This window comes from Drosophila sechellia, chromosome 3R (genome assembly GCF_004382195.2).
Source record: "Drosophila sechellia strain sech25 chromosome 3R, ASM438219v1, whole genome shotgun sequence".
Lineage (NCBI taxonomy): Eukaryota > Metazoa > Arthropoda > Insecta > Diptera > Drosophilidae > Drosophila > Drosophila sechellia.
The window spans coordinates 29,747,133-29,769,848 of NC_045952.1; the positions used below are offsets into that span (position 1 = coordinate 29,747,133).

The 22,716-nt window shown below is 46.5% G+C and overlaps 2 protein-coding genes across 10 annotated transcripts in view; both read left to right on the forward strand.

Annotated features, from left to right (window-relative positions):
• The window catches only part of LOC6612974 (band 4.1-like protein 4), a 55,279-nt gene extending 41,107 nt beyond the window's left edge, over window positions 1–14,172 (forward strand). For 2 of the 9 annotated variants that reach the window (XM_032720367.1, XM_032720371.1), the window contains 8 exons: window positions 1,215–1,670; window positions 2,195–2,593; window positions 2,669–2,953; window positions 3,079–3,216; window positions 3,276–3,422; window positions 3,532–4,768; window positions 9,220–9,899; window positions 12,146–12,366. In XM_032720367.1, the coding sequence (XP_032576258.1) occupies window positions 1,215–1,670; window positions 2,195–2,593; window positions 2,669–2,953; window positions 3,079–3,216; window positions 3,276–3,422; window positions 3,532–4,768; window positions 9,220–9,899; window positions 12,146–12,203 (3,400 nt within the window). In that variant the 3' untranslated portion in view covers window positions 12,204–12,366. Of the gene's footprint in view, window positions 1–1,214; window positions 1,671–2,194; window positions 2,594–2,668; window positions 2,954–3,078; window positions 3,217–3,275; window positions 3,423–3,531; window positions 4,769–9,219; window positions 9,904–9,990; window positions 12,367–12,599 lie in introns of those variants that run through there. The other 7 variants (XR_004361970.1, XM_032720369.1, XM_032720370.1 and 4 more) reach the window with 7 other exon arrangements.
• A 507-nt stretch (window positions 14,173–14,679) lies between these two features.
• On the forward strand, window positions 14,680–16,526 carry LOC6612977 (putative glycogen synthase kinase-3 homolog). Its single transcript, XM_002037432.2, has one exon. The coding sequence runs from the start codon at window positions 14,899–14,901 to the stop codon at window positions 16,405–16,407; it is 1,509 nt and encodes a 502-aa protein (XP_002037468.1). The 5' UTR covers window positions 14,680–14,898; the 3' UTR covers window positions 16,408–16,526.
• The last annotated feature ends 6,190 nt before the right edge of the window (window positions 16,527–22,716 follow it).

The following is a 22,716-nucleotide window of genomic DNA, read 5'->3' on the forward strand; positions in this document are numbered from 1 at the left end:
AAACATATATTTTTCGGTATGGCTATTGCTATTTCGAATCGCCGGGTTCAATTTGAAAGGAATGCAGCCGGAGCACTTCATCATTCCCCGCCTTTTCCGCCTGCGTTTGCGTTTGACAGGACAAACAGGATACATAGATAGAAGCTCCTTGGCATTGTCCCGGCTCAAGTGCCCTCTGGCACTGTGGGTTGTTCTGTTTCGAATTCGTGTTCAAAATCCATTTAGTTGCCATTTCGAAGGCAGTTACATTGTCTAGACGCAGCATTTATTAAATGTTTTATGGTTGTGAACATCAAATTATATGGACAAATAAAAATCATAGAAGTTTCGGGCGAAATTGAGTCATGCCAGGCGATTTATAGTCAGGGAGTGAGGGAGCGAGTGTATACTCGTGTTCCGTTGTGGAGACTAATCGAAAGCGATTCCTCCCAAGAAGCACTTGAATTGGACAATTACCAGCCAGCATTTCCAGCTGTCCAGTGTAAGTGTTTGCCCACCATCCGTGCATAAATTACACGCTCAGGTGAGGCTCTAAATAAGGTAATAGAAGCCAATCGTAATCGCTGAATTCCTTCTCCTGCAAGACCCGGGATGAGCAAATAGCCCGCGTCATTTATCATTTGCAAACAAAGAGAAGCCCAAACATCAGGCCAATCAGGCAGCCGATCCCCGCCACACCACACCAGACCAGACTATCCAGATCCCAGATGCCAGATCACAAATCACAGATCGCTGCATCCCAGGGAGCATAAATCACCGGGCACGTTCTGGCTTTTCTGGGATCCTCCCAGATGGCTTTTCATGGCTTCCTTCGGGAAAAAAGTTTAAAGGTTTTTGTCTTTTGTCAGGGCTATTAATATAATAAAGATCTTGTACTAAAGATTTGCCAGCATTTTTAATGCTGGGAGGAACTGAGGCGAACCGAACTGGACCGAAGCGACGACTCCTGGGAGTACAAAATGATTGCCCGCTGATTGCCAGTGCGGCAATTACTCAATTTTGCACACGCGCATTATTTGTCTGTGTCGATCTCGTGGTGGCATGGCTGGAGGAGCTCAGTTGCCTCCCCAGATCGAATTGGACAGCCTAAATGACCTTCCATGCCGCGGACTTTAATCAACGTTTATGTTAAACAATTTAAATTTATGGCAAAATAATGCGAGATCGCGATGACTGATCCCCCGCCTTTAATCTCTACTTCCTCCCCTGAACAGCAACTACGACAGCCCCTATCGCTCCACCTACAGCATACCCACCAGCTTGGGCATCAGACCTTGCCATCAGCAGCAGAACAACAACTCCAGCAGCTACAACAACAACAGCGGGGGCAACCTGCAAACGCCCGACTCGCCGAGGAGCACCCGGAGTGCTCCCTGGCCCCGCTCCCAGCAGAGATCCCTCTTCGGGCACAATCCGTCGAGTCCGCGATCCGTGAGATCCGCGAGTACGGCAGGCGGTGGACTGCACCACCATCACAGCCACCACAGCCACGGTCACGGTACCAGCCACCATCCGCACCACCAATCCTCGTCAGCGGCAGCCACCTCCTCGACCTCGCACCACCACCGTCAGCAGCGGGCCAGCTCCTCATCCGCCTCCCATCAGCAGCAGAGATACCGCTCCAGTTCCGTGGAGAGCCACTCCTCCAACGACTCGCGGTCCACGCGCAAGTAAGTCTTAGTAATATTACGCATTATTTTTAATGCAAAAAAGGCTTAAACTTAAGTGCATTTATATTTAACTTGAATGTCAAACCCATCAACCGGGATTACTGTATAGACTTCGGACCCGAGCTTGACCCTTCAAAGGGCATCAGGTCTGAATCCTAGGATGAAGTTAGATAAATGCGACGCGTGCGAATTTTATCGATCTAGATGCATTAAGGTTGTCAACACTTAATTAACTTTAGAAGGTTAAGTAGGTTGAGATAGAGTCCAGTATATGTGACATTTTAAGACCAACTAAGCCCTATCGACTTGGACATCCTTAGGCATGCGCCTAGTTTGAGTGGTTGGTTGAACTGATTAAGTTTGTCTATTTATCTTATCTGCAAAGATCTGAATTTCGCAAGGGAATTTGAATTTCCCAATTTTTATGCGTATCAACTTTGGTATTTTCACGTATCTTATCAAGGAACTTTTAGCAATTCGTTGATTTGTTGACCTTAGGAATTTGCAAATCATTCTAATTCAAGGCATAAGCACCGTCATCGCCGCACCTCAGATAATGAAAGCGAGCTTTCCCGAGGATCAGGTCGGTCCGGAAGATCAGGACGTTCGCATCATCGCAAGCACCGCCGTTCGCACCGGCATCGAAGGGACTCAGCCGGAGGATCCGATCACGACAGCACACGAGGACGCAGCTACTCCGGTCATCGCAGCTCCTCGATGAGAAGTGGAAGTGCCGAGCTTATAGACTCCACATCGCAGTGGAGGGAAGTGCAACGACGCCAGGCGGAGGCCAGTTTGGGCCAGAGTTCCGTGCAACAGGCAGCGGTTTCCAAGAGCAGCATGGTGGCCAGGAGTCTCCACAGCAACGACAGCCACTCGGACACCCATTCGCACCACAAATCCAGAAGGCACCGCAAAAACAAGTGAGTACAACCAAAAAGGAGAAAAGAGGAGTATGTATAATTAAATTATTATTTAAAATTTGTAAATAAAAATAGATCCCCATCGGAATCACGAAGCCGCATGTGGAACAGTGAGCTGGCGAAGCACCTACAATTCGATCTGGTGGACACGGAGGGCATGTCGGAGCAGCAGTTACGGGAGATTCCCTACACGGTGGTGGAGACCACTTCGAAGAGGTCCAACTCTAACTTGAAGATCCACAAGAGCAACAGCAAGAGTAGTGTGGGAGCCAAGAGTACGGGCTCTGGCAACACCATTACCAATGGCAGTGGATCTGGAAATGCGGGTCAGGCCAGGAATCGCGTCGATCGCATCAGGGGGTAAGTACTAGTTAACCAATATATAAATTACTAATAGGTAAGGGTCAACCCTTAGAGTGGCACTACTTTCAGTTTTTATTCTGATTATTTATCAGATCTCACTTAACTCATATACATAATTGTAGACTTTACTATCAAAGCACGCATCCACACGAGGCCAACGGAGGTCCTGGAGCTGGAGGCCATGCGCCAAAGAATGGATCCATCCGCTCGGCCAGCACTATATCTTCAAGGGAGTGTGAACGGAATAATGGTCTAGTTAGGTGAGTAGAGGAGATGTCTTTACAAATTTGGGAAATTAATGTAAATTTCTCAACTTCAGAATGATGTCCAGCATGAGCATGGGTGACTTTATCTCGCCCACTGGCTCCAATCTGAGTCCTTTGGAGAACTCGGCTCTGCGGGTGTCCCACGAGCACACTGACTCTGGACTGGGAGCCGATCAGGATTATGCATACTCATCGGAAAGGTAAGATCGCCTCATATTATATCATAATATTTATTAAGTATTTTAAAAGTTATTTTACCTTAAACTAACCTGCTTACTCTTTTACCATGTAACGCCTTGAACATTCCAGATCCAGCGACAGCACTCGCTATGGCACCAACAAATCCTCTGGCGCCTCAAGCGGATCGCACCGGAAGTCGGGGGGCAGTGCCGGGGGGAACTACAACAACCTGATGCAGCAGACCGTGAGTAACCAGCAACAGCAGCAGCGCTCGCTGTTCGCGCAGCAGCAGCGCCAGCAGAAGAGCACCTACAAATACGCCACCTCCTCGCCATCGTCCACTAACCCAGGGAGCTCCTCGGGACTGGCGCCCGTCCACAACGCGGGCTCGAGTTCCAATCCCAGCTCCAGCCAAAACCCCAACAGCGCTACTAACTCAAATCAACAGTCGCCGGCTAATCGCCTGCTCCACTACACGACCTTTGAGAACAACCAGTACAAGTTCAGTCTGAACAATGCGCTGGCCAAGAGCTCCAAGGGCGTGGTGAGCGGAGGAGGCAGCATTAGCAATCTGGCCGGCAACATGGTAACATCTGGTGGTGTCGGTGGTCCAGGTTCTCAAGGTGGTGGTGGTGCTTTCAGCCGGCAGCGCAGCTTCGTGGAGTGGCCCAGCAATCCGGCGTCGCCCTACTATTACCAAGGTCCGTCCACGCACGTGGCGCAGGTGAAGCGCCGGGATGCCAAGTCGGATATTGGGGTGCCCACCCGGCGGCTCTCCGGACAGAGTCTGACCAAAACGCAACTCCTGACGGGCGGCGGGAACTCACAGTTAGCGAACGCAGGCTGTTATCCGTTGCACTATGCGAGCAGCAATGTTTCGGGCGCGGGCTACAATCGTCCCTCAGGTCAAAGATCAGGTGGCAACGGCTCCTCCTCCGGAGGTTTTGGCCTTCAGCCAGCCAAATCGGACCTCTTCTTGTCCTACATCCACGGCGGGGAGTACGAAAGACCCTACATTTACAACTACAAGATGCCGCAGATGCCGGGTGGAGCCGGGGCAGGAGCTGGAGCAGGAGCAGGAACGGGAGCAGTGGGTTCCCCAAAACAACAGACCACCGCTTACCACATTTCTGGGTCGCAGACCGCAGATCCGCCGCCACCCCCTCCTCCTCTGTACGGCGGCACGGCGCCCGCCAACGACGTCATGTACTATCAGTTCGACAAAGGAGCCGCCGTCGCTGCCGGACCTCCTTCCACGTCGTCCTCGTCGCCGCCCATTGTCCAGCAGCCACGGCAAACGGGCGGTCCATTAGTGTATCTGCAACATGGCCAGAATCCATCTGTGCCCGAGGTGCAGCAGTCAACTGTGAGTACGAAGTGCAAACCTGTCGCATGTCGATGTTGAATGTTGATGTTGATGTTGATGTGGATACGTCCACCTGCCCCTCCTCCTCATCTTCAGTTTGTGCAACTTGTCTTTCGTTTGCCACTCCATTGTGTTGCATGTTTGTGTTCCGCGCCTTAATTGAATCCGTATTTCACTGGCACTATCGCATCCCCAGCCAAGTACTTAGTGTGTATGGCATGATACTCCTCCTCCTCCTTTATATTTTCGGTTTGTATTTCTAAAGAGTACTAGAGTCTATGGCGTAGTGTGTATCCGTATTTGCACAAGAGTAATAAGTAACTGAAGCTTTTATGTTGATTATTTCGTAAGACCCATTGTGTGAGGGTTGAGGGAGTCGTGGGGGCTGTCCTCGTTTCCGCCAAATGAGGAATCCTTATCGCACACACACTCCACCCAAAGGACCTGTGTGTGTCTGGCCCTGTCGAAAGCCAGAAACGTTAACTTTCCGCTATCTCAGCTGCGGGTTGCTCTGAAATTTAATTAACTTAAATTTAAGGCGTGAGAGCGCCACTTGGGAAGGGATCCTTTTCAGCACTCGAATTTCAGTGGAATAGTTGGGCGAATCTTGGCCAGACATATGCCCATATATCCTAACTCAAAAGAATGCTTCGCAAAACTTTGCCCAATTTCACGCATGCCTAATTAACAACTGAAATATTCCAACTAATTTCTGCCGGAGCGCAAATAAATTACCCGAAAAATAAAAGGCCATAAAGACCCAGTAAAGACAAAGGTTTTGGCTAGCGGGGGCAATAAAAGAGAATAAATAATAAGCAACTATTTGCGCTACATTATCCAAGTTTATATAACAGACAGGACCTCCAGTCCTGCCTCCTCCTTGACTTCTCTTCTCTCCTGCTGCCCCCGAGCAAATAATTTCAGCCAGAGTTGATGGTACGAAAGCAGAAATACTTACCATTCTAAAATAAATTCTGGGCCAGCTTCCAAGCTCTCGACCGGGTCACACGCATGTGTGTATATCCTCCGGATACACACACATGCACGCATTTTCGCATTTCCCAAACGGCAAGAGAAACAACAAGCGGGAGTACATAGAAACATTTTCGAAATGTTTGGCATAATTTTGCTATAAAATAAATTTTGCAAAATTGTTTTTCCTAAGCTGGGAAGCAGCTTAGTGAGGAGCGGCCAAGAACGACGACTACGCCTGAAATGGCAGCCAAAGCAACGACATCAGCAAGGACATCAAATAAAACAAGCAAATCAAAAATTATGACAGCACAGCAAGGGGCAAAAGCGGCCAAAGGAATATGCCAAACACGGGATCCTGCGGCAGGCGAAGATACACTCGAAAAAAACACGCATCCTGTTCGGTCTCTATTCACCCTGAAAAGCTGAGAGCAAACCAGCTCAGTATTAAGCAAAAACATTTCATTCCTCATTTAAAATTTGAATTTTAAAATTTCTCAGCACTTAAATACAATTAACTCATATAGTAAGTAAAATTTATTTACTATATTTCCTGTTTCTCTGAGTGCACTCGGATATGGGACTAGGGACACCATCTTGGCCAGGCCAAAGTGGCAAGTGCGCAGCCAGCGGCCAACAGACAAACGCCAATGCTGACAACCCCCAAAAGGGGCGGGCGGGGAAATTGGTAGGCGTGGCCGGGTTGGTGTCCTCGCCCCAAAAAGCAGTTAAGTCAATAAATTTACTGATTTAATGTGGCAAAAGTTTCGATTGCTGTTGTCTCTGCCATTTGCTGTGTTGTTTCAAGGGCTAGCAGTTTTCGCCGTCGGCGGAGAACACATCGGGTGATGGTTTTGTCCCTGGTAAAACGCCTGCAGTTGTTATTATATCTATTGTCCGGACTGTTTCCGTTTTAGTAGCCCAAGGAGCCGGCCACACTTGGCCAAATCCTAACAAATGCTAGATTAACACAATTGGCAAACAATAAGGCAACAAACTTATAGGCCTTAAAGCGATTGCTTATCGATGGAAGCGTCTTTCGTTTGAGGAGAAATGTTCACAAATTGATTGAGTTGTTCAGAAAATGGAATGGGCATTTTAATTTAAGTAAACATTTGCGTATTTATCCAACTCGCTGTTTAATATTCCCTCCGTTATATCAAGTTCATTAAAAATTAAAGGTTAAAGACCAAATAATATTATGACAGCCCTGGTCAACAGCATAAAATTTTAAATTTAGAAAACAATGCCCAGGGTAAACAATGACCGCAGCAAAAATGCATGCATCATAACTTTGAAAAAATGGCAAATAAAAAATGGGCATAAAAATATGAAATTGCCAATTGATTTATTGGCAGAAAACATTTTTCCATGTCAAATAGTGCGGAAAATGTACAAAGTGAGAAACAAAGGGAAACTTTAAACAAATACTCGTTTTTTTATCCAGCATCCCGTGAATGATTTAATTATTCATCATGTAGGCAATTGAAAATACTAGATGGTTTGGAGGGGCGGCCCTTTTTCCGGGCTCTAAACGCCCTTTTGTCTTTTGTCCTGCAGACGGCATATGGCATATTTTTATGCGTTTTTATTTAAAATGTTTTATGCATTCGAGAAAAAAGAATAGGACTGCACCACCGCTGGCGGAGTAGAAAAAATAGATCATCCTGGCGCTGCCAGGGGGATGGCAATTATCTTTGATGGCGACAGTTGCCAGACGAGGTGGTGACCCATCCTTGGCGACCCACCCGATTCCGATTCGTCCCTGACATTGGATGCGACCCCCGTTCCGTTTTCCTAGGAGCCGCGTGTTAATGAACGGGGGCGTTTGACACTGGGCCACATTTATGCCAGACAATTTGATGCATTAGCGTGTGTGTGTTGGCTGGCCATGGGCGTGTTTGCCCAATTAAGGCACACACACTCGCGCACACACACACCCATAAGCGGGGCGGAAAATTAATTAAATTCCTTGGCTTTGGCCGGCGCTCTTCAAGTTTGTTTATGCAATCTTGTACGTGTTTCCATTAGGCTACAATTCAAAGTTCATTATTGAATGGAAGTGGGCGAGGCCTAGCAGATAAACTTCCCTCGTGCGGCAACAAATACGATTTTCAAGTTGAATGCAATTTTAATTAATAGAAAATCAAACAAACTTTGTGTGTATACAAAACAAACTTGTGTTCTCCGGCAAACTTGTGTAGTTTGGCTACAAAAAGCATAAGCCGCCAGCACACAAAGGCCGAAAGCTTAAGTGAGTAAAGGATACTCAGGAACTCGATCTCGAACTCGCACTCATACTCATACTTAGACCCCTGAACCATTTGAGTGTGCTTGTGTTTGTACACCTTTCTGATTTCATTTACAAATGAATCTCACTGGCCGGCAGCCATTTCCCCAGCTTTTCCCCCATTTCCCGGCGTTTTCCCCGCTCGTGTGCTTATGTGTTGACTTTTGGCAAAGAACTCGCCATCATAAAGGCATCAAATGGGCTTCAAGCGAACGTGTCTTGGGCCAAATTGAATGAGCTTTTAAGTGTATTGAGCCAGAGACAGAGCCAAGTCGCATTCAATGCGATTAGTTACCGCACATGTCTGCCACCTGAATGGCTTAATACCTTGCTTAAATGCAAATCGAAAAGTGCTTGCTTATTTACCAATATTTTTTGCTGGCTAGGCTCGAGGGTTTATTCAGCTAAAGAACAAATTAAAGACTTTATTCTTAAAGAGAGTCCCATTGAAGCATGGCAACTAACCTCTGGATCAACAAGGACTCAATCGCTATCCGCTGTGCAATCAACAGAAAACCGCAGGGCGTGTGGCGCATTTCGAATGGGTTAGGAACAGCAATCCCCCTGAAACCAGCTCCCAATTCCCAGTTCCCAATCCCCAGGTGCCTGCCCTATCCTGGCCACCTGTGCACGCGGTTTGATTCGAATGGTCAGCTGTTTGGCCGCCGGGGCTTTAGTTACCATTACCATTGCCATTACCATCGGCTTTGGCTTTGGCATTTGGCATTGTTGATTGGGGCCCTTGTTATTCGAGTATTTTGCGTGTAATTAAAATTGTGCAGGAGCCGCGCTGCAGCAAATGATAAATTCATAAACTGGGGCAGGGGTGTTTTCGCTGCTGTTTGTAAATTAATTAAAATACTATAGCAGCATACATTGGGTTGATTTCGTCAATATTATCCTAATTGAAATATTATGTATCTAGTCGAAATTGTCGATAAACAGCATGTGTTTGTGTTTTGCCTGTGCCATTTATTATTATGATAAATTTGTAAGCCTAATATTGTGATAAACAACTGCGTAGATGTGTAAGTTGCATGCCCGTCTGTCCCTAAAACTACTGAACAATAGAGCGTGATTAGAGCCCTGCAAGAAAGCTAAACCTTGTTTGTATTTTCAACCTCACCACCCCCGTACTACAACCCCAAACCACCCCCAATTGGATTCGATTTGCGATCCCCGAAACCAGACGCACTCCTCGCACTCCTGCAGCGAGGAGGACGAGGCCATGATTGTCCTGGAGGCCCTGCAGATGGACGCGCAGACCACCAACGACGAGACCGAAGACACCGAAGACGATGAGGCCGCCGAGGCCGAGGACATTTTTGATGCGGATGCTCCTTTGATGTCCCCCACGGGCAGCCACAATAGCTCGAATAACAATAACAACAGCAGCGGCAGCGGCAGCAACAACTGCATCGCCAACAACAACAGCTGCGGCGGCGGCGGCATTCGTCAATCCAATCCATCGAGCAATATTAATTTCGATAATTGCAATGCGAATGTCTACTGTGGTCAGCAGGCAAAGCAACTAGGGCCAATTACCAGCGGCAACCAAACGTTAAATTGTCCCACATTGAACGCAAATGCAAATGCAAATGCGAATGCGAACCCGAATCCGAATCTGAATCTGAACCCGAATCCGAGTAGCCACACCACCAATAGTCACTCCAGTAGCCAAGCGAATGCGAATGCGAGTCCCCCACCCAACACCACCAACAATATCACAGCAGCAACTTTAGTTGCAGGTGCAGCAGCAGCAGCAACTGGCACGGCAGCAACATCAGCTGCCACCAACCTGCAACAAAATCAAAACATTTCCTCCAGCTTAGAGATAATCCTTTCGCCAATTATCCAAAGTAGTCGACGGTAAGTTTTATTTTCAGTTCGTTTTCGTTTCGTTTCGGTTGCCGTTGTTCTGTTTGTTGAGTAGGTACAAGCTATTTTCTGTTTTCTGTAGCTAACAAGAAGTAATACCGATACCGACCTCTGACCTGCATGCTAAAACCGAGGAACAACAGAAGTGACTTTTCCTTTAGATGGAAATGTATGCAATTTTTTTGCTACCCAGGTGGTTCAGCGTTGAGTTATTGTGTCTATCTGCTATTGTTACGGATTGCATTGAAGTTCTAGCTTTGAGATGTTGGCAAAAACATAATGAGTTGAAAGCCCTTTGTTCTGTTACCCCGATTCGTCCTCCCCTGCCAAGCATTAAACTTTATTGAACAGCGCGGGAAATTTAAAAGAACTCAACCCCAAAAACCAGATACACGACAGCTCCTTTAAGTGTGCGAAAACAAAACGAAACGAAAACATTATAAATTATGTATTAATGTGCCCGTTAGGCTTACGCAACGCGGAAATGTCGGGACCTCCCAGCTGCCAATTTTCAATTGCCTTTGGGCCAAGATAACAATCGACTTGGGGGCCAGGACAATGGCAAAGACTCTCAGGCAAACATTCATTTTCATTTCAATTTCGCTTGCCAGCTCCTTGCTTTCGTTCTGGATTTACATTTGATTTGACTGCCTTTCCCCATTTCCCCCATTTTTGTGCCTCGACATTTTTCCGCCTGGCGGGGCAGCACAGAAACGCACAAATATTTATGTAAGCTAGGAAATTCGACAGCCTCTTTACAAATGAATAGGTTAATGTCATCGGGGTGGAATCTGCTCTTTTGTTTACGAGCCCAACTTGGGGCAAATTGACTTTAAACATGTCAATTTAAATTTTGGGACCCCCACCCAGCCAGCCAGCCAGCCAGCCAACCCAGCAGCCCTCATTAACGGCCACCCGGAAAAGTATGCTCTGGCAAACGTAGAAATATTACTCATACGCCGCATTGCACGCAGCCATTGAAGCAACAAAACGACAATTTCACAACAAATTAACCAGCCAGCCAACCAAACAGCCAGCACTCGCATATCCGAGTGGATGTGAAAGCCCGGGACATTCATTTCGAGCTGGGAATTGCAAGTAAATGACCTTCAAACTCGATAAGCGAAAACAAAACAGGCGAAAGTGCTAAAAATATACATAATTTTCAGCACACGAAGACAAAGGTCCCTCGCACATGCACACATGAAAATATGATAGGACACAAAACACACCCACAGTCACACATTAAAGTATATGTTGTGTTGCCGGGTGGGTAAATGATATTTCTGCCGGCTCGATGGCCCGATGCCAATGTTTCTGTGACTCCGACCCGCACATAAATACAAATTTCAACAAAACAACAGGCCACAAAACAAAAATAAACCCACAAAAAAATAAGCGATGAAAGCAAAAAGGCGCAGTGTTGGCAACAACAGGAGCAGCCAGTAAAAAGAACCAAAAAAAAACAACCAGGCTAGGCAAACATTTCATATCGTAGAAATACTTTGGAGCCAAATAAACAACATTTTGTAGAAGCACAAAAAAGGCATAACAAACAGTTGAAAGGGAAAATGGTTGGCCCGAGGGGCTTAGATGACCTCGGGTTACTCTCTATTTGATTAAGATAAATATTTGAGGTCAGCCAATATTTGGAAAGTATTTCGCTGGAAGTGGTTAGAAATCAAATGTGAATGGACCTAATATAATAAATAGGAAATACCATGGTTTACAATTGTTAATCAATTTCAACAGTTTTGGAAGCTTTAAACAATATCCGATGGATGCTTTATAAAAATGACCTTGCAACACTTCACAACTTAAATGCAGTTCCCTTTGCAACACACAGCCCCAACTTGGAAAGGGTATTTCCACAAAGGGTCTGCGTGTTCGACCTTGGTACAACGACTGTTCTTGTTTTAGATTAGAGCCCCCGGTCTCCCAACCCCTTGGCCCGTCGAATTCGGCCATTTGGAGCCCATCGCGACTTGTAGCTAGGCCACACGCCACCAGCAACAAAGGGACTCGGGGAAACTTTACGCACTTTTGTCACAGAAAGAAAATAGAAAACGAAAACGAGAGCGGTGGCGCAGGGAAAGTGCTGAAAATGTGGAAAGTGCCCGAGTGGCAATCGTAAATTTGACGCACATTTTTGCCCGAGGGCGGAGAGATAAGCTTATGAATGGCTATATAAAAACTCACCCCATTTCCACACATAATGTGGAGTGACTTTTTTCCAGGATTTCTTTTTGGTTTATGATTAAATTAAGTAATTATTTGTGGAGCGGCGCCAACTGAAATGATAAAAAGTATTCAATTTGTGGCAGTTGCTGCGATAAAACTGAATTTACTGCGGCCATAAACTGCGTGGCGGCACTTGAACTATATTTTGGTAAATTTATTTCGAATTGAAGAGCACCATAACGCATACGCACCGTAGTCGCTGAACAAACTAACAAGCTATACACAACCACACCCATACATAAACACATACGCATACACTTACACTCACACCACTTACATTACCGAGCACTAGAGAACTTAAATGAGAAAATCGAATCAACAAGGAAACTTTTTCTAACATGTGCAAATATTTTCTCTCTTTCTCCCCACCCCCAAAAACCCTCTTTTCTCCCACTTTTATTTTCATGCCATGCAAATGCAACTACTACAAAACTACAATGCAAACGGCAGAGCGCAATTGTAAGCGAAATGAGCACAGAGTTGTGAGAATTAGCTAAATTTAATTTGCAATAGCCAAAGCCCGCCGACCATGCCCCTGCAGCAGGAGTAAGCTGCTCCTCGAACCCGCCGCCCACTGCATTCTGCAAACTTTGGTTGCAGCAACAGCAGCAGCAGCAGCAGCAACAGCAGCAGCAACAGCAGCAACAGCAGCAATCCCAGCAGCAGCAACTCTACGAACAGCAGCAGGCTTGGCTCTAGAAAAGAATAAACACGCACAACGTGTAAGTGGAAAGTTAAATGGAAACTACATGTGCGGGTTCAACATCAACAAAACAGGAGCAACAATAAACAACATTTAAAAGCCGCTGGGGCAGAAGTTGGTCCCAAACTTTTCGACAGCACGTTGCGTTTGCAAATTAAATGCACATTATGCCGACATGTAAATAGATAATGCTGTATATAGGCAAGTTGGGACAGGGAAACTTAATCGAGAAGCGAGCAGGCCCAGTAATCTTAAGACGCGAATAATCAAAAAGCCAAAAAAGCAAATGTATCTCACAGATAAACGACAGCAATCGGGGGCCTGTGGGCGGCAGGATGAGAGCAGAAAGCTGAAAGCAGCATAAAAGCAAAAATAAATTGTGCGTTAATGATAAGCGGCGCACATTTCAGCGGCATACAATTTATTAAAATATGCGCACAAGGCAGACAGCGCGGAAAACTTAGCAAAGCCGGGCCCCCAAAAGTAGGCAGCACAAACAGAGACCCACGCACAAACACACACACACACATATACCTATACTGGAAAAGGACTTCTCCCGGAAATCGTTGGCGATAAATATAAAATTTTATTGTTGTGTTCCGTATCTGGCCGAATCTGTATGTGTGTGTGTTTGCGTGCGCCTGGAAGTAAATTAAATATACGTTTTTATTAACTACTAAGAACCAATTTGATACGCATTTAAATAATGCCTCTTACACAAGAGCACACACAAGATTATGTAAAATTTAATTTTACTGCAGCCAGCGGCAGCAGCGAGAAAAGCCAAATAAATGTAGAAGCCTAAATGTGTATGTAATTTAAATAAAATATATGCGTAGAAGAGAAGGATACTCTAGTGTAGCCCCGAACTACTTACTTACTTATGCCAACAACGTCCAACAATTTCAATAATATTTACGTAAGCGAACACTTTCGACCATATACGTTAAGCCCCATTTAGCTTAGTTTAATCATTTGCAACTAATTTAAGTCTGTCCGTCCGCTGGTTGACCTTCTCGACCTCTGTGACTCCTGAATTGTGTAAATATCCCCTCTGTTAACAAATATTACTCAACAATTTGTGCGGTCAACGAATACGGAATGCATATGAAACATTATCGATTAAACACTTTTACAATCTACTGCATGAGGGTGCAAACTGCAAACGAAAAGGAAACATAAATATACGATTAAATGTCTCTAACAAGATTTTACCATGAGTGTGTCACTTTTATATAAATATATATATATATAAATCTAATATATACAATAAAATTACAAGTGAAAAATAAACTGCAAGCGACATTTTATACAAACATTCACAAAGCAGATTTTTATTCGTTTTCCGGGGGCAGCCATTTGTGCTATCTGGGGCTATCATAAAAAATCCACCCTCGGGGGCCCTTCAACTGTAAGGAAACAGTAAAAGCATGGTCCTTTGATAAGCGAGTGGACAGGATGGCCAAGACAAGGAGGGCCAAGTCGAGTTAGCCAAAGCCAAGCGATAAGATGCCAGGAGACAAAGGCGCCAGCGAAACTTTCAAGTCGAAAGTCGAGTCGTGGACAACAATGCGAAAGGGTCCTGCGAAATTAGCCAACTTACGCGGAACAAAGAAAAGCTCTCACGAATTATGAATGGCCTTGCATAAGTTCGGCTCAAGGGGCCAAACTACCTCGAGCTCATAGATTCGGGCTCCACTACAACTTGAAGTGAAAACTACGCTTGGATCCCTCGAATTATGAGTCAGCAAGCTATTAAATACTTTCTTTTATTTGTGACAGCATTACTTTCTCGTCCAACGAAGTGTTAAGCTAAGCTGACTTTAATCACTGAATTAATTCTGAGACCCACCACCTCGAATTAAACCTCAGCCATCCTGGAAATAAACTACAAAAACTGTCAATTCCATATAACACTAAAGTAAAGGCAGTTCCACACGCATACACACAATTTTTTTAAATTGTTACTTACGTTTAGTATTTTAAACACATGAAATCTCGTGGATAGCCAAAGTCAAGTCGACATACTCAGGAATCTCAGATCAGATGGCTTCCCAAAGTAAGAACAGTGGGTTGGCCAACAAGGTGACCACGGTGGTGGCCACCAATGCCTTCGGCGCTGATGTGATGACCGAGATCAGCTACACGGACGCGAAAGTGGTGGGCAATGGCAGTTTCGGCGTGGTCTTCCAGGCCAAAATGGTGCCCAGCAACGAAATGGTGGCCATAAAGAAGGTCCTGCAGGATCGGCGCTTCAAAAACCGGGAACTGCAAATCATGCGCAAGCTGCGCCACGACAACATCATCACCCTCAAGTGGTTCTTCTTTTCAAGTGGCGAGAAAAGGGACGAGGTCTATCTGAACCTGGTCATGGAGTTCTTGCCGGAGACCCTGTATAAAGTGGAGCGGCAGTACGCACGGGCGAAGCAAACCTTGCCCGTGAACTTTGTCCGACTTTACATGTACCAGCTGCTGAGGAGCATGGGGTATCTCCACAGCTTGGGATTCTGTCACAGGGACATCAAGCCGCAGAACATGCTCCTCGATTCGGAGACGGGTGTGCTCAAGCTCTGTGATTTCGGCAGTGCCAAGCAGCTGATCTCCGGCGAACCCAATGTCTCGTACATCTGCTCAAGGTACTACCGTGCGCCCGAGCTGATTTTTGGCTCCACTGACTATACCACCAAGATCGATATGTGGAGCGCCGGGTGTGTGATGTCGGAGTTGCTGCTGGGCCAGCTCATCTTCCCAGGGGACTCGGGAGTGGACCAGATTGTAGAGATCGTCAAGGTTATGGGCACTCCCACCTCGGAGCAGCTCCATGACATGAATCCGCATTACAAGCAGTTTAAGTTGCCGCAACTGAAGCCGCACCCCTGGTCCAAGGTGTTCAGGATTCGCACACCGACGGAGGCCATAGATCTGGTCTCCAAGATGCTGATATACTCGCCCAATGCCAGGGTTTCTCCGTTGATGGGCTGTGCCCATCCGTTCTTCGACGAACTTCGTCAGGATCCACACCAGCAGTTGCCCAACGGCAGGAGCTTGCCGCCGCTGTTTAACTTTACGGACTATGAGAAAACCATCGAGCCGGATACAATGCCGCTGCTGCTGCCGCGGGCTCAGGGTTCCAACAACACCAAGGAGCCAAGTGCTGCCCAAAGGACCCGCAATACAGCCGGGGAAGAGAGCCCTCGGAAAACGGAGGACAGCCAAAAACCGGCGACAGCAGCGCTCTCAAAGTCCCCGGGACCTTTGGGCAAGGCGCTCGGATCCCCGCCAGGCTTTTTGCAACACGACTTGGGAAACGGCGACCATGTGGCTGTGGGCACCATGCCAATGGAGCCCCTGACCCTGGAGCAGAACCACTTCGCAGCAGAGAGCTATGCAGTCGACGAGGATGCCGAGGATAATTTGGACGAGGACGTCGGTGATGAAAACGACTATGACGACGATGACGATGATGGGCAGTGCAATAGCACCTACATCAGCGACGACATGGAAGACGCCTCCGAGTCGGATAACGACGAATTCGAGGAAGAGGATGAAAACTAAATTGTTTCTTAAATGGGCTTTGGGTCTTGATTTGACCGCACAAACAGACAATCCCTTGAAAATATAGCATTAATAGTAAGATTCAAAATTGAAGCACAGGAAATGAAACAATAAAATTGTTTGTCCTTTTAAAAGTTATATTCTTTTGTAATAAGTCTTTAGTTTTCTGTTCCGTTTTCAAAATATATGTTTTCATACATTTAGACACCTTCGCCATCGGGATGTGATTTCACATGGCTGATACTGAAACAGGACTAGCAAATGGCATTTGGATGGCCGGGCTAAAATTATACTTAATTATTTAAATGTCAACGCAATAGGGTGGCGCCTCGACGCGGTTGTCCTTGCTCAGTTCTCTGCAATATAAATTTCCGCGCTTTATGGCGGCTCAAATGCCGGCGGAGAGGCCGAGTCCCAAAAACAGGAGTCCAGCACGCACACATGTCCTTTCCTTTCCGGAGGCGAGTCACATTTCCTGCCTTCGTCCTTCGTGTCCTCCTGCCGACTCTATTTCTCGCCTTCTGTCTGTCTGTCTGTGTGCGTGTGTGTGTTTGTTAATGTGGTAAAATGAATTTTCAGTTTCATTAGTTAAATTGAATAATGTAAAACTTTGTTCGCCGCATTCAACTCACTGTTGTTGTTGTTTTTGGCCATGCCTGGCCTGGAAGCGAAAGTTACACTTCCGTTGGCAACACAAATACACAGCCACTAACTCACCCGCACACCCACACAGACGCACGCATACATACGCGCACAAGGACATGGAACCGGGCAATAAAGCAAATTTATGCAAACGATAAATTTCGTGCGAGAGAAATTGTTTGTTTTGTTGTGTTGTGTTTTGTGTTCGCCAGTTGTGACGTGGAGGGCAAAATGGCAGGCGGAATGAGCGGAGGACGAGTGTAGTTAGTGCCTCTGAGTAGCAGTTACCAATTACTCACCGTTTTGGCCCTGTGCTGCAATGATGTTTCTGCGCTTAAAGCTCGCTCGAGTAAAGTTGGCAAATGCAATTTTAAACTACAGCAAAACGATGCGTAATTAAATATTTCTGAGAATGGAAAACGAAAATGTTTTTAATTTATTTCTGTGGTTTTTGTCTTTAATTTTGAAACGGTAAGCTTAATATGAAACATATCCAATCCCATATTAAAAATCTGTAGTCCGATGCTCCCTTTATGCTCTGATTAGAGAAGCGATTCAGTTTTCCGTCCGTGATACGCAAAGTTTAAACTGTACTCTCATTAAGCGAAAAGTCAAGCACACACAGACTCCGGGTGAAAATCTTTCGCAACAGCGATTACACGGCAACACTAGCAACTAACCGCAGGAGCAGCCGGCAGAGCGACTCCGGCGGAGCGGAGTCCGGCGGAAGGGAGAGACACTCCGGCACGGCTGAGTAATAAACACGCCGATGACTATTTACAAAGTGTTAGCTGCGGGTCGTTGTTGCTGGTGCTTTTGGGGCGTTGCGGGTGTTTTCTGGGTGTCGGTAGCTAAACCTTTGACTCAAGTGAGATTACGATATGCTACATAATAGAAACTCGGGCAGCCGTGAAGAGGTGGGGGGTGGAAGGGCTGTCCACAAGGAGGTGTCCGGAACAGTCGGGGATCCGGAGCAGGAAGAGTAGCTGTGGCTGTGGCAGCAATTGCAATGAAACATTTTTCGGGAACAGCAGCCAAGGGGCACATGGCCGTATACGGCCGTATGGCCGTAACTTGCAGGCATTTTACGGCCTTTTGGGCAGCAGAATGGAGTTCGGAACCAAGTGGGGGGCTGCTCTGTTCAGCTCTGTGTCTGTTCTGCTCTCAATGGCTACTAACAAGCAGCCGCCCAAGGTGAATGCGGTTAAAGTGCTTTCGGTTAAAGCATTTCGTGGGCCAAAGCATTTGCATAAACAGTAAAACCTTCGCACCAACGCCAACCGGGCCAACAAGCAAACAAAAACAGGCAGTCGTGCAAATAGACAGAAGGCCAAAAGCGGGCGGACAAGAGTGCCTGGGATGCCAAGGATAAAAGTGGCAGGAGCGCAGACTTCCTGTTGCTATTGCAACCAGAATTATTTCATTTCCGTTTCCGGACACGCACACTTGTAGCTGCCGGCTGCCGGAGTCGAAAATGCGAAAATGCGCCTGCGGTGCCCACCTTTCTGCGCCCAGATAAATTTTCACTAAATGCACTTTTAATGGGCTCCACACGGCACTCTCCGGAAACTAAACCGAATCCGAGAACCGAAACGAAACCGGAACAAGCCAAATGAGCCACCAGAGGTGCGCTGTTCACAGGCATATCTTATTCTGAAGTATTAAATACCAACTACTACTAAATGACCAACTAATTTTGAGCTCCGTGTATCCTTTGAAATATAAGTGATAGTCCTTTAGCCTCGGCTATTATGTGTCCAGCTGTGCGTTTGTGATTCCTAGCCAGTAACGTATTCTGGTATCCCCGTGGACCAAATGAACCTGCTCATCTCCGGGCTGCATTTGAAATTGTGTATGTTGCTATTTTTCGACAGCACGGATGGGCCTGGTGTCCTGGGATGGAAATGGCTGGGCAGGGGAGGGGCTGCGGCTGCGGTTTGTCCAAATAAAGCAGTTGAGTTAGTTATGCGCAGCTTGCGGTTTCGCTTTGACTATTTTTGCGTGCAGAAATGCGAAATGCAAAATGCCAGCGGGAGGGCAACGGGTATGGTAGAGCCTGTGTAAAACGGCAGACGGACTAATTAGGAAATTGTACGCTTTAATGCAGCTTCAACGAAATAAACGCATAAATTTGTTATTGAATTTACACGCAAAAGCTGGAACAGGAACCCCGGCCCGAAACGTGACGAATTTTCGAGGACGAGAACGGGGACGGGCAGCTGTGAAAAGTTTGCACACAAAAGCGGAATGTCCTGGCCACACACATGTTGGCCATTTATGCACTTGAACTTTTGCTAGTCAAAGTTCCGAGGGATAGAAAATCGAAGTTTTAATTGGATTTGCGATTCAATTAACAGATTTGTCAGCATGTAAACAGTTTTATGACGTCGCTACAGCGACAGGACCTTCTGAGCAGAGCAGAGCAGAGCAGAGCTAAGCTGAGCTGGCCATGCAATTGCGATTCCACCTTTGAATGAAATTTATTGAAATTGATTTGCCATTTTAATGGAATTACGGTGGCAGGCGAAGGTGGACAGTGCATTCCCAGCTCGGCGTTTAATTGAAATCTTTTAATTAGTTTGATTTTCCAATCAAGTGGCATAGAAGACAAACAGGAGTGGCCATTTCCCTGCGGTCGAGCACCGCCCATTCCGCCTCCTCTCCCAGCCAAGGAAAGCCAATTAGTTGCAATGCCTTGAAGTATGCTTTCGGGGCTGTGGGCTACTGTCTCGGTTCGAGTTCGATATCCATTATGTTGTTCACGTCGATTGTCTGTCGATTACAAAGTCCCCTCCTCCAGCCCCGCCTCGTTCCTCCTCTTCCCATCGAAGAGCTATGCAAAGCGCTCCCTTCGCCGGAGTCGTTGCGCAACATAATCATTATCCTTGGCTTAACTCGAGTGGCAGCAGATACGGACGGAGTGCGGAGCAGAGCGGGTCTGTGCCAGGCTCTGCCAAAAGGATTTCGCCTATTGATTCCACAAAGTGAAAGCCAAATCCACATGATATCAATTTGCTTTCAACGTTATGCCGCTGGCGTAAATAACCGAGACAGTCGGCGGAAGGGGAGGAGCGAAACACATCCAGTGGATTTCGGGTCTTTGCGTGGGCACTGGCAGCCCCCTGAAAAGCTGGCGGAACTGAGCGACTTCTAGCTCCTGACAGCGGGTACTGAGTAGCGCGGAAGCATCCGAATATCAAACCACCGGGTTCAATGGATCCCATGAGAGGCAGCCACTTGGTTGGCATGCTAGTGTTGCGGGCGATGGGGATGTCGAAACTGCAACACATCCGATTCAATTAACTAATTAAGCCGCCAACTGAAACTACTCTCAACTAAACTACTGAATTGATCTTCCATCTGGGCAGCCGATTAATGGTGGTTGGTTGCATAAGGTCTTTTGACCGTACGACTTCTGCTTGCCAAAGATGTACATTTATAACTAATTCATGATACAGAGATGTCCTTTGGTGGGGTATCCTTTCCTTTGGTCGTGCGTCCTTCTGCGACACCCACTTAAAAGTATCCATAACTTGCATTAGCTCATCGCAGGCATACCCAATTACGGCGAGCTCCCTCACTCATTTATTTCTCCATGCCACAAGCCGCAAGTTCGCAAGCCAAAACTCTGCGGCGAGTGCAAAAAACGCAACAAATCCATTATGAGCTTATGCTGCGAGCGCAGTGTAAACTTTTCACACGAATCGCGGCAGCTTTACTTTTTCCGCGCCGAGCAATTATTTTAAATGCGCCGTCAACGCCGCCAAACACAAACTAACCAGACAAACAGGGAAGTCCCGGGTTTCGACTCCGGCGGAGCTCGGATGCCTCCGACTCCGTACGTGCATAATTAATTCAGCGCATAAATTCAAGACGCCGCCCCAGAAGGGGGCGTGGCAAGTCGCCAAGGAGCTGGCAAGTCTATGAAATTATAAACTTTATCCTTTCGAGGCGCGAGTGTCAAATGGCGACTGGCTTTTTGATGTCGCCAGACAGCCAGCCTTCCACAATTCCCGCACACGACTTTAAATAAATTAAAAACCCTGAACGAATGTGCCAAATGAAAACGCTCCTGCGTGGAAAGAAAATTGTGCCAGCTCCCGACGGGAAGCTCCGGGCTTCAAAAACGGGTTGGAAACTAATCCAAATGCGGCAGAAGTATTCGATACAGATCAAACAACTTTCAGATAATTAAAACTGAAAGAGAAGAATAAATTGTACGGCGAAGTGAGACATATCATGGCTGTGGAGGGGATATGCAAATCCCGTAAAGGACTCAGAAATGGATATGCAAATTGCAGGAGGGATGCAAAGGAAAGTAAGCAACACGAGTAAGGAGCAAGTTAAGGTGAGTGCTGCAAAAAAGTCCTGATCAAATATGGAAAAAGGATTGAGGACTGAGCAAGAACGAGCGAAAAGATGCCGTTCAACCATTTTAGGAGCCTAAATAATAACTGCTCAGGCGGAATTCAGTGTTCTAACAACGTTTGCACTCGGCCATTCCCATAAAAAATACAACCAGAAGCTGTCGCCAGTCAGCTATACCATTTCCCATTTCCCAGCGCTTTCCCCGCACTTTCCCCGACATTTTCCCGCTTTCAATATTGTGTGCTTCAAGTGCTTTTTGCTCTTTGCATTTTCGCATTGTCAGCAGACGGCGTCTGCTCCACATCCTTTGACTTTGATGGCTCGGCAGCGTGGTCCTGGCTCCTTAGACTCTTTGGTAATTGAAAACGCAAGTTAATTTCTCACTTGCCTGTTTCTTTGTTTGTTGCTTGCCTCCAAGGATTCAGGGATCCCTCCTCCTCCCCGGATGAGAGGAGGATGTTTGGGATGCGGATGAGGGGAATGGGCATTGTCGCACTTATTGTATTAAGAAGATTTTTCGGCAAGTTTTCGTAATTAGTAAAGTTTTGATTGTGCGCCAGCCAATGTTCATTTGCGAACTGCCTTGCTCAAATTGATTTCAGTCCATGAAAATCAGCATAATCCGGCAGCTGGCAGCACTCTGCATAACTACCCAGCATCCGAGCCAGGATGCCTTCCTTCTGCTCTTCAAAAGCTGCTTTGCACTTCATTTTGGCCAGAGTCTCTGGCTCTCATGGTCAGAAAGTGCATAAATTTGCAGGTGGAAAACGCCTGTCGCCCGTCAAGAAAGTTCGAACTATTCGGTGTGTCTGCCAACATCTATCGCCATTCGAGTCAGGACTCCGGACAGTAAGTAGCTTAGAACTTGTTTTACCCACCGAGGCGGCAAAAAGTGCGCACTTCATTGATCAGCAATGCTGGGAAAATATTCAAAATTTGCTCAGGCACGATGCGATAAGCAAATGCATATGGGTTTTTTGCCAACTGTAATCGAGCATTTGAATTTGCATTTGCAAATGTGGGAATGTTCCGGCGAAAAGTTTGCCGCCAACGCAGAGATGAGAAAAAGCGACAGAATGTCCAGAGTCCACTTATAAAAACCAGCCCAGTGTTTGGGTTTCGAATTTTCTTCCTTTGGGTATGTTGGAAAAACCAGAACTATTTTTCATTGCACACTTCCAGGCAGCCTTTTTCCAACTTGCAGCCCTTTTTTTGTTCGCTCTGACGATACAGGTGCCAGCGACAATTGTCGCAGTCACGTAAGGATCAAAAGCGTTGCAAAAAACACGGACAGAGCCA

What these genes read in the sequence shown, in the direction of transcription:
- LOC6612977 (XM_002037432.2), top strand. Translation starts at nt 14,899, where the DNA reads ATGGCTTCCCAAAGTAAGAACAGTGGGTTGGCCAACAAGGTGACCACG.